General features: G+C 37.1%; 1 protein-coding gene across 2 annotated transcripts in view; it reads left to right on the forward strand.

Annotated features, from left to right (window-relative positions):
• The first annotated feature begins 3,176 nt into the window (after window positions 1–3,176).
• Window positions 3,177–18,886, forward strand: part of Scr (homeobox sex combs reduced) — an 83,844-nt gene continuing 68,134 nt past the window's right edge. The window contains exon 1 of one of the 2 annotated variants that reach the window (XM_083110988.1): window positions 3,177–5,354. In XM_083110988.1, the coding sequence (XP_082967114.1) occupies window positions 4,574–5,354 (781 nt within the window). In that variant the 5' untranslated portion in view covers window positions 3,177–4,573. The remainder of the gene's footprint in view (window positions 5,355–18,886) is intronic. The other variant, XM_083110987.1, reaches the window with a different exon arrangement.

Below are 18,886 nucleotides of genomic sequence, written 5' to 3' on the forward strand. Positions count from 1 at the left end.
GAAAATTATTCTTATCCCTGCTAGGGATGGTTTGAAAAATCATTCGCTTCCATTCGTCCATAGATTTTCCCTGTCGACAAGTATGCATGTTGGGTTGCGAATTCTGCAGCTCACCAACCTCACCTAGCCGAGACAACAGCAGACTGTTTTCCACTCAAGTTTTTACATGTAGTATTAAAGTAATCACAAAAATCTTGTAGGTAGATTAGATGGACATTAGGTTTGAACTTTGAAATATAAATTAGGTCATGTTTTCGACGTTATTATTCGATACCTCCTTTTGTGTTGTGAGTTTAAATGCTCTCTTAAAATATAAATATAGTAAGTATTTCTAACTTACGTGTAAGTGTTATCATAAGATGTAGAACAGAATAGAATTTATTTCCAGTATGAGCCTTTGCAGCTGTACATACCATACAAGGATGAAAAATGTTTAGTACAATTTTTCTACACCCTTCCTCCTCTCCGTCTACTTCCACAATCACACTGCTTGGGAGTTCACAAACACTATTTCATTTCAACCTGAGTGATTCCTAAATTTTCTCACATTTATTTATTTAGTAGCCCCCCTTTCACACATGTTCGGTATCCCCACTGAGCTTCTTTGCTCTCTTTGCCCAGGCGTAGCGTAGGAAAGTTCCCAGATTCCTTATTTGCCCCCCCTCCCCCTCGGTCTCTTCCTCCTAATAACGCTTGTCATTATATTCTCAATTGTACTGACATAGGTTAGAATCTGGCACGTATTTAGAAATACATTTCGGGGGGGCCGTACCAAGTGTCTAATAATAATAATAATGTTTAAATTGAAATAATTACTATATTAATTAAAATAATAATAATATTAATACGTTAATTAATTAGCAACTTAATATTATTACATTAATTATTGAATTATGTAGCTTACATGTAGTTAAGATTGCCAAAATTGTATAAAAACAACTGCTTTGGCAATGAAATTAAATGTCAAATAGATAAAGAATTGAATATTTATTCAAAAACAAAAGATGATGATGTACCCAGCTGACAAGTAAAGTTCATGATTAATATTTTACGCATATTATTATAAGGTGCATAAATTTTCCTTGGTACTGTCTTTCAAAGCGGTATGATCCCAATCTCATCCTTGCCTTCCACTAAGTTCGGAAAAAAAGAAACCTCGATTAAACAAAAAAAATGGTAAAAAGTAGCTATATTTTCAATATTTAATTTTAGTATTTGGTAAGTCTTTCGGTGGGGTCCGGGCCCCCTAGACCCCCCCCCCTAAATACGTCCTTGGTTAGAATCATCGTTCTAAGATATATAGAGCTGGCAGCATATACAGATTTACTACTCAGCTTCTGAAATGAAAAATCCCAGTGGCCCTCGCACAGAGGTTAGGTAGGATTCCACTTTTAAACTGTAGGTCCAGTCCCGATTAGCCTACATAAAGTGGACTTGAAGCAACAATTCATTAACAAAAATGTCAATCAAGTAAACGGAGAAGCTTGTGAAGTGGGTCGAAAAGGATGGAAGATTTATGCTTTATTGTGTTCCGTTTGGTCTATAAAATCGCTGGGTCTCCCAAGGCAGTGCGCGAATTAACGGGAGGGGGGAGACGTTTCTACCCCCTTCAAAGAAACTGAAAAATCATGCGTGTCCATTAATGGTCCAGTCATCCAAGATTTCCCTGCCGAAAAGTATGCAGCATTGTGGATGAACGTCAGTCTGCAACTGACCAACCTCACCGGCCCAACAGCAATTTTCCACTTTACGTTTCCATGACATAGTGTTCATATTTTACATGTCTTAAAAGCGTACACAAGAAGCTTATAGGTAGGATAGAACTTGGCAACAGAAATTCGTTCAAGTTCTCGGTGTTACTATTTCGATAGCTATTGTAAGGTTTTGGTTTTTCTTAGAATGTAAATATACTGTTTCAAAATTACGTAATGGCCTAGGTTGGAATCAATGTTTGAATAGGGTGAACAGACATACTCTTTTTAAGAGCATTATACTCTTTTAGAGGTTCATATACTCTATACTCTTTTCAATTTTCAAAAATCCCCAAATATATTATCTTTTCCTTGCTATTTAATTTCATTCATTATTTTACGCGTAAAAATGCGTGGAAATCCACAGAAAGAAAAGAAACAATGATGGGTAAGTGGACGTCAGCGTTCAAAAATTTAGTACAGGCTGGGTCAAATTTAAAAGTGATTGTGCCTCTTGTAAAATTCTTGTTTACTCTGCCTGGTACAAATGTTGATTGTGAAAGACTCTTCAGTGTTATTAATACTTATTGGTGAGAGGAAAAAAGTACACTCCTGGTTTCAACACCCGAACAAGTAATGAAAGTGAAATTCAATGTGGACATGACCTGTGAAGAGTTTAGACTGGCAATAAAGGACGATTTAAACATACTCAAGAAAGCGAAATCATTTCAGAAGTATGAACGATGATGCAATTGGTGAGTAAGTATTTGTAATTAGCTAATTACATTAGTCCCATAAGTAATTTGAATCTGTAGAGTGTAGGCCTATTTTATAGGGGCTATAATAGAAGCAATAACAAATAGCCACCCTTATTTTCGTTTTATTTTTATATTTTGTGCATGCGCGCCTTCGACCTATAGACTATACTCTTTTTGGTCACCCTAGTTTGAAGGTACTTAGAACCGCAACGCAATCTTTTACCTTACTCACTGGTAACACATACAAAATTTGCATAACAAACAAAAAGGAGCTAACTCCCGAAATAAAATCACAAATCCGCCACTGAGAGCAAAATCTTAATTCGCACAGTGGTTAAAGGTTTTATGTTTTATTGTGTCCCGGTTTCGTCTATAAAATAGTTCGATCTCGCAAGGCGGCGTGAAATCGCCGTGGATCTGAGCACGTAAGGACTGGGGACCCGCAAGTGTCGATCGACTCGGTGAGAATGAACCACGCGGAGAGTTCCAACGTGGAATTCTTGCGGTTATAAATTCCCAACCGGAGCAGCGACACATATTACTCCTTCCCGTCATTTCCCCATGTGCTCGCCAGTCTGAGTGCCCGAGCCGACCAACCAACGAAACCAACCTAAGCCCAAACCCCCCCTTTTCCCCCTAGTCCCCTCCCTCCTTTCAGGCTGTCTAACCGCCCCTTTCCCCTCCGCTCACAAACCGATCCTAACCTTTCACGCTGCCAGCTTCCGTCAAGAGAGACTCGGTACAGGACGAAGGTGCTCCCATCTGGCGTTCGAAGCCCGCAACTACGACAAGGACACACACAAACACACACGCACCGGGTTAGATATGACATAACGAAACGACCCGAAGGAAGAAGGAGAGAGGGGGGCTTCATAAAACTCCCAAACAAGCAGCGAACGTGGATAAGTGCGGTGCTGGGACGGTGCGCAAACACACCAAAAGTTGTGAGCTCGTAAAAAGTTATCGGCGCGCGCGCTGAGGATTTGTGTGTGCTACGATACTCGTGTGGATCAACTTCCGATACATCGCCGCTCCAAGTAAGTGTTACAAGTGAGACTTTGCCGTGAGCCTACGCCGCTGGGGCATGTGTTCCGAGCGCGCATGAGGCACCAACCTACCGCCGACTATTTACAAGAATCAGCTGTTGCCCCGGGAAGGGAGCGAAGAACGATTTACAACCCCGGCTATTGTTGCGCTCAGGTGCATCTTTTGCGACTTGACTCGTAAAGGGGACACGGGAGTGAAGAATTTGTGCAAGAAACAGTGCGTGATCTGTGCGAATTTTTGCCGTTTTTCTCACATTTGTGTGCGCAAAACTTAGTGGTCCCGGTGTGCAAGAAAAAAAAAAATTCGCATTGACAACAAAAATATAGAACGCAACCCCCTGCTATTTTCAAAACACCTCTTCCTCATCAAAGTCTTTTTTGCCACCTCCTCCCCACTTTCCCCCCCTCCTCTCGCCGCTCGTCTACCTCCGATATTCGCGCAAGCGCAAGACGTCCCCTTCAAAGCGCGGCCACGAGGTTCCGACAATTAGAAGCATCCTAACCATTTCTATTACGAGGTGTGGACCACGAGGTTTTCGGTCTCCGCAGTAGCGCAAGACGACCAAAACTTCACGCGTCTGACTCTCTCTCTCGCATCGTGAGTGAAACGTACACGCACGTGTTGCACCTTACCACACACGCATCACATGCCTAAGCGGTGAGAAGCATAAAAATTTTTACCTGCCGTTTCGAAAGACTGACAATACTCAACTGTCCGAGAAAACAGGGTGGAAAGAGAGGAGAGAGAATACCCCCTCTCGCCATCGCATCACACACACACATACACACACGCATTCAGTGATTATGCACTTAATCTTTCACACATGCGCGGTGGTGATTGGTGGGGACAGGTCACGTGGTCACCAACCATCTTCCATATATGGAATAATGTGCTATTAAAAGTGTGCGACTGAGGATTCTAGGGAAAACCATTTGTGTCTACGAACCGAGGACGAAGTCATAATTTATCAAAATTGCATCCTCCACGCTCGCAACGCGAAGTGTTGTTATCGTGCGTCTTTGACTTTTAGTAAGTTCCGTTAACTGTTTCCTAGTAAATCACACACTGGCAGAACAGATGAGTTCTTATCAGTTTGTCAACTCGTTGACGCAATGCTACAACCAAAGGGGGCAAGAGACTCCAGCGGCCCCTGATTACTACAACCCCAACGGCGTGCAGAACTACCCGAATTGTTACTCGCCCCAAGTGTCACCGGGCCCCACACACTACTCCCCGTATGCTGGCGGACAGACTCACGTTCCTCACATGCAGAACAGTGCGGGTGGCGGCGGTGCGGGTGCAGAGTACCACCACAGTGCGGCGGCACACCAAAGGCTAGGACACCATCACAGTGCCAACGCGAGCCCGACCGCACCAACGCCACCGTTGACCCAGGTGCCGAGTTGCAAGTACGCAGATTCCACAGCCAGCTCGCCCCAGGACTTGAGCACGACGGGTTCCAACGGGGGTCACCCGCCGGTGGCCCAACCGAGGAGCCCCGACCAAGTGGCCCCCAGCGCGACGGCCGTCTCTCCCGGTGGTGCCCCACCGGCGTCGACGTCGGGACCCCAGCAGTCCGTGACCCCAAGCCAGCAACCAAACTCAACGTCACCAGCGGCCGGTGCGACCGCCGCAACGGCAGGACAGCCACCGGTGGGGCAACAGCAACAGCAGAGCTCGCAGTCGGGACAGCAGGGAGGCCAGCAGGCGACGTCGACGACGGGACAGTCGTCGCAACAGCCAACGCAACAGCAGGCCGGTTCAGCAACGCAGAACTCGTCGTCGTCGTCGAAGCAGCAATCGTCGTCAAACCCACCCCAAATATACCCGTGGATGAAGAGAGTGCATCTTGGGCAGAGTAAGTACCATGTTTTCTTTCTCTGTGTGTCGCATGTTCCAACCACATCTTCATTAGCTCCGTTCCGTTCAGTGAATGCAACATACATATGTGTTTGCATACACGTCGCACAATACACTGACGACAATAGTGTCAATCACATTCGCCACTGGAATATCACTTCCACATCAACATGTCGGTGAACGAGAAAGGAAAACGGCCTATAGAAACAGTGATTCACAGGACCAAAATTTGCGTAACAATAGCTAACTCTCACCCTAAAACTATTTTATCAGAGTTGCCATGTCCTCTAGTTTTTTCCTAAAAACAACAGAAAATCCAACAAGTATTATCATCCGAAGCTATACTAACTTCAAATGGCACCACCTGTAAGACATATCTAGTTGTTAATCTAATTTCCTCTACTTTAAAATGAAAAAGTCAATCGCATGTGTCTAATCGCGAAATAGAAATTCAATTAATATAGGGTGACAAGTTTCGATAATATTCATGAAGTGAATCCAAAAACCAATCGTGTAAATCAACCACACAAAAACAAACACATAAAATTGAAATTCTGTCATAAAATTCCCGAAAATAAACCACTCAAATATAACTGTACAAGGTCGTGAAAAGAACGATAGTGGAAACAGGAGTGGAACAAAAATAGTAATTTTTCGTCATACAAATACCGTAAAAAGCATGCCCCAATTAGGACTCTAGTTAACAGCGAAACCATAATAAATAAAAACGAACAGTAACGGATCTAAAAAAAAATCAAGTAAAATTTCAACATCACCTACAAAAACAAGAAATAAAAGCAGGGCTAACTGAATAACAGTGATTGTTACGAAGTTTCTCTTGAACCATGAACTGTACGTAGTACAACCTGTTGAGTTTCAATGAATTTGCAACGGTGCATCCGTACTAAAACTTCGAAAATTCGCGAATCGGCCTCCCGATTTAGGATACAACGCGTCCTGAAATTACGAAAAAAAGGCTCGATGTTATCTTCATCGTCCCGCGAAAAAAAATATTCATTCAGAATTTCATTTTAAAGCAAGCAATTTCAATCACCACACAATATGGAGCAACCCAGTTTCGTGCGTAAGCATTATGTACTTTGTAAGTGCGTGAGTTGTTATTGTGGCTCAGACCCCACCGTGCCTGGGGCAGAGAGAGAGAGAGAGAGAGGAGCTGAATGGCGCGAGAAAAGCAAGAGAGGGTGGGTGATAATAAATCAAAAGTTGTAGAAGCGGCCATTGTAGACAACGGGCCAGACGGTGTTTTCCTGTATGCCGAGCTACGGGTCCACTTCCCGCTTTGAGCGATGCCCGTCTGTGGGGAAAGCAATCCTTAATTTATGGCCTCCACAGCGAAATAAGGGAAGAAAGGAAGATACCCATATCCCGGTTTCGCTTAATAATCAGTTAAGCATTTGCTCTTATCGACATACTAATAATCTAATCGTCCCACTGTCCCGTATCAAGTACCAGAAAAAGAAAAAGCATGAAAATACCAACTCCAGCCCTCGTGAAGCTAGTGAAAAGAATCTTAATTTTCAGAATTATTTTCTTGTGATGCTACATTACGGCCAAACATGCCTCGAAAAGTGATCAACAAACAAGGAACTAAAATGTGAATAAACTCTAAATAACAATAAAACGAATATTTCTTTAAAAAAGTGCATCGCGTAAACAAAATAGACACCTGAAAAGTTATTTCGAAAAAATTGTGTGCAAATAACAACCTTTACACAGAGAAAACAGATTTGTCTGAAGTAATAAAAACACGTGGTTAATATTTTTGTCGTTCATAAGCAAAAAAAATGTAATTTTGTTCAAGTTATTGATTATACAACTCTAAACAAAAGTGCACGCATGATTGCTATAAGAATTTGATTCTGGTCAGCAATCATTTCTATGTCGCCTATATGTCTGGTTACAAGGAATTATTTTTTTTGTTATTCTAAACAGATTCGATGAACATTACTGTACATGGACCTAAAAAAAAAGGGAACAAGAAATCACACACCGAATCCATGAAGGAACAAAAGAAAAACGCCGAGTAAAATTTAGACAAACATTACCGATCGATAAGTGTAAACATCCGTGATAAAGTAAGATAATTCCAGTAAATTAATGTGAAATCGTAATTTTCGTGTGTGCTCTAAAAGAGAGCAAAAGTAATCCTGAAATTATCCAATGAAGTTAGCATTACTTAATGAAATTCCACAGCCATATAACCAAGATGTGATATAAACATTTATGAATAGTTTTGTTAAATTTGAATGCAATTAAAGAAAAGTGAAGGTGCTAGTCGAACCATATGTTTTCAAACTAATGCGTGTGTGCCTAGACATGAATGATTTAAAAATGTAGTTTATTATTAACATTTACAATATACGTGACGTAACGACAAGTAAATATATAAACAAATTTAAGCACATACTTTATCAAGCTTAACAAGATTAGAGTTATGGAATACAAATATTGGCTTCATTAAATGATTCATTAGCCATTTTATATTCACTATTTAACGTGTTATTTTAGCGTTACATGCTGAAATTTAATCCGATATGTGAAACAAAAGCTGTATATTTTAACAGGTGTTTCCTGATAGGTAAACACAGCATAAACAATCACCTCATTAATTCGAATTCCTGTAGAAATATTGTAATTTCTTTCAATGTGCAAGCAAAATAAATTAAAATACATTCATGTGAAGTTCAACAGTAAAGAACACTTAATCTTAATTTCAGTCAAATTAATGTTATCAATTACATTAACAAAAAAATTATCTTTAACAAAAATAGTTCTGAGAGAGAATGGTCAATTTCATATGCATCACACGTTTCACACGTTCAATCAGAAAAACGAAATTATGTTAATTCCATTTTTAAAAAATCCTATGTGATTCGGGACTTTGCTTGTATTTTATTATCTTTTTTCCTCGATTTTCAAATTTGTATATATAGTGAAACAACTGTCAAGAGTATACTACCCCATTAATCGGTATATTTTCAATGCATATTTCATATGTAAATGTAAATATTCATTTTAATAAGATTATAAAATTTTAAAAATCTAATGGGCCCCCTACATGTGACAAATGTTCACACAAAATAATCAATACTAATTTCCATCACCTGGTAAATATTAATTTACTTAGTCATTCCAGGTAGTATCTTTCCATCATTAAAATTTTCTTGTAATCAGTTTCTTTTAAATAATTGTGCCTCTCGATTTTTGGAACATTCGTTCATCTTTCGATATTATGTCAATATAAATTACTATAGATGACGCTGAAAGAACTTTGAAATATTACCGTCGCAATTTATATAGTATATAATCAAAGGCTGACAGATATTATTTATACTATTAGTCACATCAAGTAACAGGTTTTGAGAAACTTATGTAAAAATGAAATTTCAATATGGGTTTGCAGTAGACCGTAATGGAAAAATATAACATTTACCATTATATTATAAAATATATTACAATTTCAATTTCATGATTTTCCACTACTAATTTTGCGAAGATATCTGTACCTGCAGAATCTTTACATTTGCACGCACATATACCAAGCCATATCAGTTATAGAGATATACTTTATGTACGTTGTGAAGAAGATTCTATATAGCTGTAATTCGGCATGGAAAATTACTGATATTTAGTGAAATGTCTGTGCATATAATGTTTTCGTTCCAAGCTATAATAATGTTTGAGAATTTTAAATAAATCGGGTTAATACTTCTATATGATTAATGTTTCCGATAGAATTCCTCTAATTATTAACATTTTCTTCATAGAACAAAAACTGACGGCAAGAACACTTTGTAGGCATCTCACTACAAAAAATTGTCACAAGATTTTGAAAATTAATAAAAAAACATTCCAATTGCAAAAATAATTCTTGTAAGGTATTACAAGAAATGTTAAAGTTTATGAAATTAAACCATAATAATTAAAAATAACAGTGCTGCAAGTAGAACATATATTACACCATTACGTGTGTGGATGCTCAGTTTGTCCACAAATGATTTGTATCCATTGTCACTTGCAGAATCTTTGCAACAATACATAAGTGTGTAATTTATATTTTAATTCTGATGGCAATTAAAAAAAAACTCAAACATTTTCAAATACATATATAATGAATTACTTTGACTGATAACTACCTAAAGACAAAATGTTCATGAAGACAAAAATGTGAGATCTTAATTTTAAAATTTTGTTATGTTAGCTATCTGTAGGCAACATATTCAGAACTGGTTGTTTTTGCAATTGTAAATCAACGTGATATATTTCTAGCTCCATTCTTGTACGATTAATGACAATGAAACAAATACATATTATCGTATATTGGAAATTAGAATCTAATTCTTATTCAGTTCACTTTGTTCATAAAACATTCTGCTACAGTTCATAATGAATTCTAATAAATTCCAACTGCAGCATAAGAAATTATTATTTTGGAACAATTTTATTCATACAGAACTACTGTCTCTTTGCTGAAAGTAAATTATGTAGCAATTTATATGAGAACTTGCATTCGAAAACTATAACACTAATAATTATGGATATTAGCTGTGCTGTCTTTATTACTGTGCTAAAAGTTTAATGATGAAAGTTAATACGAATACTTGTAATTCTAGTAGATTTTGATGCATTCCAAGTTTTAGTCTTAAGTCAGGTCACGGTTATAACGAGAATTTCTTACTTGAAATTTTGATAAGATTAACATATTGTCATTTCAATTGCTATAAAGTATCGGTGACTAGAATTTGATGAATTTTGTTCACAGTTTACGTCTGATTATTTGCAATTCGATGGTACACTCACCTCACTTATTACTCCGGCAGTTTGTTTCTTTATACAGCATATTTGCAGAAGATACAATTCAACATACAAGTGTATCAATATACACTGTATAAGACACAACTTATTACTAACTTCGTTGACCGTACTGTATACTCACTCACAATTATTGTATATAACTAAGACCGTAGTTGATGCTAATTTTTGATCAAAGACCAGAATTTGTCTCGAAATTATTTTTAGATTAGGCCTATACCATATTTATATACATACTCTTTCATGTGTTACTGGAGTCCAACATGTTTGCGCCAATCGACATATTTTGGGTTCTGTGTGTATATGCGTGATTTTTGGAAACAAGAAATTCTTTGGAAAAGGCCTTTGCAAAGTAGGTCCAAAGTTCACGCCAACCAGTGTTTGAAAGCAATAAATGAGTAACTGTTTAGAATAGAAAATAACAAACTCTATATTTTCATACTTACACAATGAAATGTATTTAATAAAAATTAGTGCACATTTTAAATAGCTATCAGTTAAAAAAAAAAGAACCTGCTTTCAGTTCATGCATGCAATACGGTCTGAGATTTGATAGAATCTATAAAATGAAGTAAAAGTAACTTGGTGTATTTTCAAAGTAACAGAGTTACTTTCAAAAAGTAAATTTCAAAATATGGCTATTGAAATTCAATACAAGCCGAAGTACACTATAGTGCAAACAATACTATCATATACTTGACATTAAGTAGCAGTAACTGTTAATATTATGAATAAAACATGACAATTTTGAATTAAAGTAGCGGAATAACAATAATTACATTTTAACTGCAAAACAAAACAAAATGGTTCCCTTACCTTCAAGGCCGGGAGAAAAGTATGCTTTTTCTTATTAAAAATGTGTTTCAAGCGAGAAAAACAATTTATACAACAATTCTTTTATTTTAAATTCAGAATTACCTTCAGCACAAATAGTTAATGTATTATCCTGCCAACAGTACTACTTGCAAATAAAAATAAAGAGACATTTCAAAATAACTGATATACATTTTTTAATACGTAATCTCGTCACCGAATGTCCATGGTTCGAGTTCCTGTCTGGGCATGAGTGTTCTTTGCAAGTATGGTCGTATCAATTTCATCTAATCATCCCTAATCCCCATCGTTTCGATCAGACAAAATTGACAAAATACATACGGAGAAATGCATAATCTTAAACTAAGAATGCAGCACTGCACATATATTTCCAGTAATTCTCACCAGAATAAAAAAAGTGAAATTATTTCTTTTTAAATTGTTGTTTTCTTGTGACTAATTTGCAGAGTTGGAATTTCCTAGAACGTATTCCAAAATGTACATCTACCTGTAACAGAATTATGAACAAGTGAAGTGTGGAAGAATTTTATTATCATTAATGAGAAAGATGTAATTTGGTGACATTGCTACATTAATAATTTTTGTTTTATTTTTAACGAAAACAAGTTATTTTGCCTTTCATCATTTCTGTAAGAAATAGTTCAATCAGCCGATTCAAAACTTAAATGATCTTCCTGAGTGGATTTACTGGTGCAAGTTATTCACAATCAACAATTCTAACATTTTTTTCTATCACTGATTTTTTCAACATGATTTTCAGAGGGCAATTTGGTTAACGTTAAAAGTTTTAACGTTTTAACTTAAAACTATCATATGGTCGTTAGCGTAACGACAAAGAGTGATACAAAAGTTGGACTTGTTCGTCTACACACTAAAACCTCTAGTCTGGACCGTCATAACTGGACCGAAATATTACAGTACAACCGAGAAATATCTCTCATAGCACTGCTCTAGATATGCTAGACATTTCTATACACATTTTTTTATACCTGTGTAGGTTTAATGATTTCAGTAATAATTTTACCTAAAATGATTACATGTTGGCTATTCCCCAGTAACAAGTGTCCATGAAATTTAAGTAAACTTTAAAGTTTGGACAAAAATTACTTTTAAAAAACCAGTAACTTTGTAGACAATGATGTGTAATTACATACACAAAGAAAAGTGGACGAATGAATTAGCCCTATAGCGACAGCCTCAAAACGTACAAATGCATCAGACATCGAATATGCACTAAAATGCATCTGGTTTTATAAATACTATTAGCCTATATATTCACCCGACTCGCTAAAATGCATCAAATATCTAATGCACTTACTTCCAAATAAAACTAAACTATTTGAATTCTTCGAATATAATTATGTAGTACATTCTGACGTTTAGAATAAAGCTTTCTTTTTGGAGTGCAGCAAAATTACATAATTCATTAAATGCTTGTCATCTTCAGCTTGCTGTTTGAGAGAACATTCTTCATATTTTTAGCAACAAATTACCAAGAATAACATTAATGGGTATTAATAAGAACGTACAGAAAAATGCATTGAAATTAAACCAGTCACATGAACTAATGATGCAATTGAACGCATATATGCAAGCTACTGTATTTAAATTTGGATTGAAGTCCAGAAAATACACCACTGTGTCTCTCCATTAATTAAATTCTTTATTTTAATACTGATGCATTGAAATGCATCGGATCAGAAGTTTGGATCAACGCCGAACCTACTATCAAATTAAATACACTGTTGTGTTCATTCATGCAGTCTCCGTGTAGAGCATAATACATAAAATATTATATAGTGTGTACATGACTTGTACTTCACCTCTTCACACATGCTAAATATGGCAATTGGATGCTTAAGTCGAACTGCAGCCGTCCTTGCACTATCGTGCAAATTATCTTTCGGCAACTTCCGGTTTTAGTTTCACAAGGAAAATGTGGGCGTGTGTGCTGAAGTTTGATCTAACCCGTAATACGCCATTGTCCCATAATACATTGCAAAAATCTTACGCCGGTCGTGATTTATGCAATTCTTTATTCATAGTAGCGGAACATGACTGCAAATTATAGGTCTCCCGTTCAACCTACCTTTAAATCAAGCCATTTTCGGTCTTCATTTTTCTCACTTCTTATTGCCCCCTTTTATACCCTTCTGAACTTGCCATCCTCACATCCACTCTTTCAATCTTCCTGTAACGTCTTTTTAAACGTTTCTGCGCCCCTCCTCTCCCCCCGCGCGGCACGCACACGACAGGGGGGGGGGGAGAGGAATTACGAGCCTGTAGGATTGCGGGGAGAGCGCAAAATTTACGACGAGCGGGTAGAACGGGGAGAAGATTATGTTATCGTATTTGTCTGCGTTCCTCTCAATATTTCCTATTACACGCACACATACACGGGTTTCTTTTCCAAAGGCAACAAGTCTCGTACAAAACGGGTTAATTTTCTTATAGACTTCGGCTAGGCTAGGGAAGACATAGAGGAGGGGGTCCCCTCCACCGCAGACGGGGTTTGACCTTAGACGCCATAAATAACAGCGGACTCCTTTCGCCATAGGAGCGGAAAACTTGGCTGTGGAAGTCTTTTCTCTGCTCCGTCCTGTTATTGTGAGCGAAGTTACGAGCATCGCAGGGAGCGTTCCGTTTTCGCTGGGAAATAGGTGACGATGCCTAAGTGGATAAATAAATTGGACTCCACTTTACAGTGCAGCGGATGCATGTTCTTATGGACCTGCTCTTCTTTAGAATACCGGTGCCTTTGCATGATAGGTAAAGGGCGTGGGGCGAAGTGTAAACAAAGGAAAAACTGGTTCCCGCTACAGGTTTTCATGTCTTCATTAATTGTTAATGTGCAATCAGAGATTCTGGTCTTAACTTCCATTTTCTTTGAGTTTGTGATATACAATCCGATTTCAGCTACCTGTTTCCATTTCTTTATGAATTCTTCATATACAATCAGAAATCCTCGCCACAAGTTTCCATTTCTTCATGAATTGTTCATACACAATCAAATTCTTGGAGCAAGTTTCGATCTCTTCATGAATTGTGGATATTCAATCAGAAATTCTCACCGCAGTTTTCCATATCTTCATGAATTTTTTATACTGAATCAAATACTAGGAGTAATGCTTTATGAATTGTTGATATACAATCAGAAATTCTGGCCGCAAATTTCCATTTCTCCATGAATTGTTGATATACAATCAGAAATCCTCGCCTCAAGTTTCCATCTCTTCATGAATTGTTGATATTCAATCAGAAGTTCTGGCCGCAAGTTTTCATTTCCTTTATGGACCACTTCTCCATGAATTGTTAATCTACAATCAGAAATTCTCGCTGAAAATTTTCATTTATCCATGAATTGTTGATACACAATCAGAAATTCTCGCCGCAAGTTTCCATCTCTTCATGAATTGTGGATATTCAATCAGAAATTCTCGTCGGAAGTTTCCATACCTTCATGATTTTTTTGTACTGAATCAAATACTAGAAGTAAGTTTCCATTGCTTTATGAATTGTTGATATACAATCAGAAATTCTGGCCGCAAATTTCAATTTCTCCATGAATTGTTGCTATTCAATCAGAAATCTACGGCTCAAGTTTCCATCCATTTATGAATTGTTGATATTCAATCGGAAATTATGGCCGCAAGTTTCCATTTCCTTTATGAACCACTTCTCTATGAATTGTTAATCTACAATCAGAAATTCTCGCTGAAAATTTCCATTTGTCCATGAATGATACACAATCAGAAATTCTCGCTTCAAGTTTCTATCTCTTCGTGAATTATTGATATTCAATCAGAAATTCTGGCCGGAAGTTTCCATTTCCTTTTTGGACCACTTCTCCACGAATTGCTTGTATGCAATCAGAAATTCTGCATCAAATTTCCATTTCTTCCTGAATTGTTAATATACAATTAGAAATTCTCGCTGTAAGTTTCCATCTCTACATGAATTGTTCATATTCAATCGAAAATTCTGGTCGCAAGTTAACATGTCCTTTTTGGGCACTTCTCCATGAATTGTTAATATGCAATCAGAAATTCTCGCTGGGAATTTCCATATCTTCTTGAATTGTTAATATACAATCAGAAATTATCTCCGTAGTTTTCCATCTCTTCATGAATTGGTTATATTAAATCAGAAATTCTCACAGCAAGTTTCCATTTCTGAGTGAACTGTTGGGTAAGTTTCCATTTCTTTATGAAGTGTTAATATAAAATCAGAAATTCTCGCAATTCCATTTCTTTATGAATGTTTGTGTTATACAAACTTATATTCTCGTAGCAAACTTTAGTCTGTTCATGAATTTCTAATAATCATATTCTCGCTTTGTTTCCATATTATTTGAAATATCCTATATCTGACTGTGTAGCCTTAAATTTCCATTTTTTCGTGATTGTTAGTTGATATACAATCTATGTGTCAGCCATAAATTTCCATTTATTCATTAAATGCTACATAATAAGCTCAGATTCTCGCCTAAATTTCTTCACGAACTGTTGATTTGCCATCAGAGATTTTTACTCCTCAATTTGTTATCCCGTGTTTAATGTCATCTATGCTCATGGGTGTTCGAAAGGAACATTTCCGACTCTTTTCTATTCTAGATGTTCCTTCCACATTCAAATTCTTGAACACGACTGGAGCAGTTCGCTGATCCATTCTCTCTTTCTTTTTTCAACATTCTCTGTTCCTGTTATATCTTCACTACATAGCATTCAGCTCCACAAGCTGATTAATGCTCGATTGCAATAATAAAAAACCTTTTCTTGAGTTACGTTATGATTCTGGGTAGCGTCTTGAAACTCGAACATGCTATAGTTATTACGACATTTTGGAACACAACCACTTTTATGTTGCTGTATACTTTTCATCTGCTCATATTTGGACGCACAATTTTGAAATTATTCCTCACTTCTTCTTCTTGAGTGTCAGTTTCTCCAATGCTACTGCCTACAAGTACTCTATTTCTTCGACTCAATGCTTCACTTATTCACTTGAAAAATTCTCTTTCCTATATCTTAATCCTTACCCTTTCCCTCATTTCAAATCTGACATTATCCTTACCTTCTATAATTTACAGTGGTATTATTCATTCCCCTTCTCATTCATTACTTCTCTAATAGGGTGACCCACACATTTCCATTTTCATTCATTCATTCTTCAAATTTTAATTGCCATTTGTCCACTTTTATTTGGAATTTTTCTGTTTCTTCTCGTCACTATTGCTCTATTTCTTCCCTTTCTTGTTGGTTTCCCTCAAACTTTAGTCTATTTCTTCATATGAAGCCATTGCCCGCCTGTTCCATCTATCTATTGCTCTACATTTCTTATTTGAACACTTATTTTTCTACTTTCTCAATATATTTGCTCGCTCCTTCCATATTTCTATTTCTTCATATACTTCACGCGGTATCTCTCTGATCCTTGTCTAAATCTACGTTCTCTCTCTACTAAAAAAACTATATTTTATGTTTCCTTTTGCTCCTTCTCTTTACATCGTCATGTCTGCCACATACATAACTTCATCAGCTGGTTTACAGAGTGGTTCTTCGTTACATGGGATTTAGATTTTTGTTACTTACGAAATCTAAAACTAATAGACAATTTTATTTCATATTATTATTATGTCCTTGGGGAGACTTTCGAGTGAATATCCAGCACAACCGATATATTTTTACATTTTATCCGGTTGGTGTACTGAAATGCATAGCTATTCTCTTTTGTTAGTAACTTTTACTAGTTCAAGAAAAAGTTGTAAAGGTTTGGAAGATATTTAAGTTATAAAGGTTATGTTATTTGTTCTCTCACATGAAATTCCAATTTTGGAAACGGTGATACAATTTATTCTAAGAACTGAATGGTAGAATATGAACAATGTCACCTGGTTCCTGCATTTTACACTCATTTCTTTCGATCCAACGTATTTTTACTTTGGTTATTTGAACATAATATCTGTTGTTAACTATGAAAGTAATAAGCTCTCTGCTTTCTTGTAATTTGAATTGAACGATGCCAGTTTCCAGCGGGGGTCGACAAACTTGTTCGACTCCACCTCCCTCCCGACGCCAATGATCTGAAACACTGTGTACTTCCAGAATTTCCACCGGGTATTCAACCCGGGACCCCTTGATTACAAGGCGCCATCTGGAAGGCTCTAAAAGAAAAGACTACATAGGTGAAGAGAAGACTGTGATAAAGTAAGATTGATTGATTGATTTGCTTTATTTTACTTTCCTTCTAGTGCCACTTTTGGCTAATTTGCGAACATGGGGATGAGTCATGACATGAAGAAATTGATGAATGACACTCACAAATATCCATGCCGGGATTCGAACTCGGGACCCCTGGTGTCGTAGCGCGATGTGCTAACCACTCCGCCACTGGGGCGGGCTGATGTAGTAAGAATATGCACTAATTTTGTACTGTATGTACAGCTATACAGGCTCATATTTCAATAGTGTTTAGAAAAAAATAGAAACATCTTTTTTTTTTTGGGTCCTCTTCAGTGACGTGCGTCTACGTGTAAACAACGATTGTCTACATTCTACGTGTAGACAATGTAAACTACGTAATTAACGTAGACAACATGGCGCTCGGTGTTCTCCGTGCAAGGCACGCGCATCAGCAGATGAACATAGAGCGTGAAGTCCAGAAATAAGTGTTTTAATTATTTTTAAATAACATTCAACCAATTCACTACGTATTAATTGAACTGCAAAATAAACTTGCCGAGACATATCCAGAAATATGCCATGTCCGTAGAATGACAAGATTTGTTTACTTCTGTTTCCACCATTTCACACGTGGAAAAATCTGCTGTAAAGACACATGCACTTTCCTAAGCAGTAATAAAACATTTTTAGCCTTCCCTTTGTAAACAATAATGCCAGTTTTCACTATGGCAGTCATTTGTTTTTCTTCTGGCAATCCCCTTTCGTCTTGATAGTGAGAATTCGATAACTTTGATTACGTCAGATGGTCTTCAGTTGGTTATAGGCCCACATTATCGACATGTTTGAAGAAAACAATACTTTCTCTTTCAAAGACCACTGTAATTTCTCTCTTCCCTGTTGTTTGCATTGTCTACGGTAGTCTATGTAAACTATAAGCCAATGTAATCTTCGTGTAGATTACGCGTAGACAACGCATGTAGACGTAAACTTATAGTCTACGGCACATCACTGGTCCTCTGTAGTTTTCAAGCGTTGTCCTCTCTTTCCGAGAATCCAACTCGGGACCAGAACCGAGCATGCTAACCGTTAGGATATTTGATTCCAGCAAACGCTTCGGCTCGATAGAGGAAGTACTGTACATTCAACTCTACCGCATGGCATTACGCATTTTATCAGCGCCGTATACATCATGCTGTCATTGCTACATATCGCTTTGTTGATATTCCTGAAGAGGACATACCATCGCGTCTAAGTACATAAATATGTCACCGCTATGACCGTTTCTAGAGATTTGTACTCGCCAAACAGGTTTTCGAACCCAAGGAACTCGATGTCCTATCGCTATGCAGTGATATTGAGGAACATTTTAAGTTTTCAACGGTAAGAAGTGCCAATAAAATATTTCGTTTTGTTTCAAAGTATTTGTTAAAAAAAATCCGATTTGGAGCTGATCGGAAAGTAATAGTAACCAGCATATTGTTGGTTGTTTTTTCTAATTATATACACTTACGTCAGTTTTTACTAAAGCTTAAAAAGGAAGCAGTAACAATGTAGTTTGTTTATCAACGCATGCAGTTGGAATTGAAAGTAAAGTTTTGAGTGCATCAGCACCGTTAAAATATATGGGTGCAGGTCCCTTATCAATAACTAAATGAAGGACAGGTCTTTAATAAACAAAAAT

The sequence above is a fragment of the Lepisma saccharinum genome, chromosome 24 (genome assembly GCF_977018435.1).
Source record: "Lepisma saccharinum chromosome 24, izLepSacc3.1, whole genome shotgun sequence".
Classification (NCBI taxonomy): Eukaryota; Metazoa; Arthropoda; class Insecta; order Zygentoma; family Lepismatidae; genus Lepisma; species Lepisma saccharinum.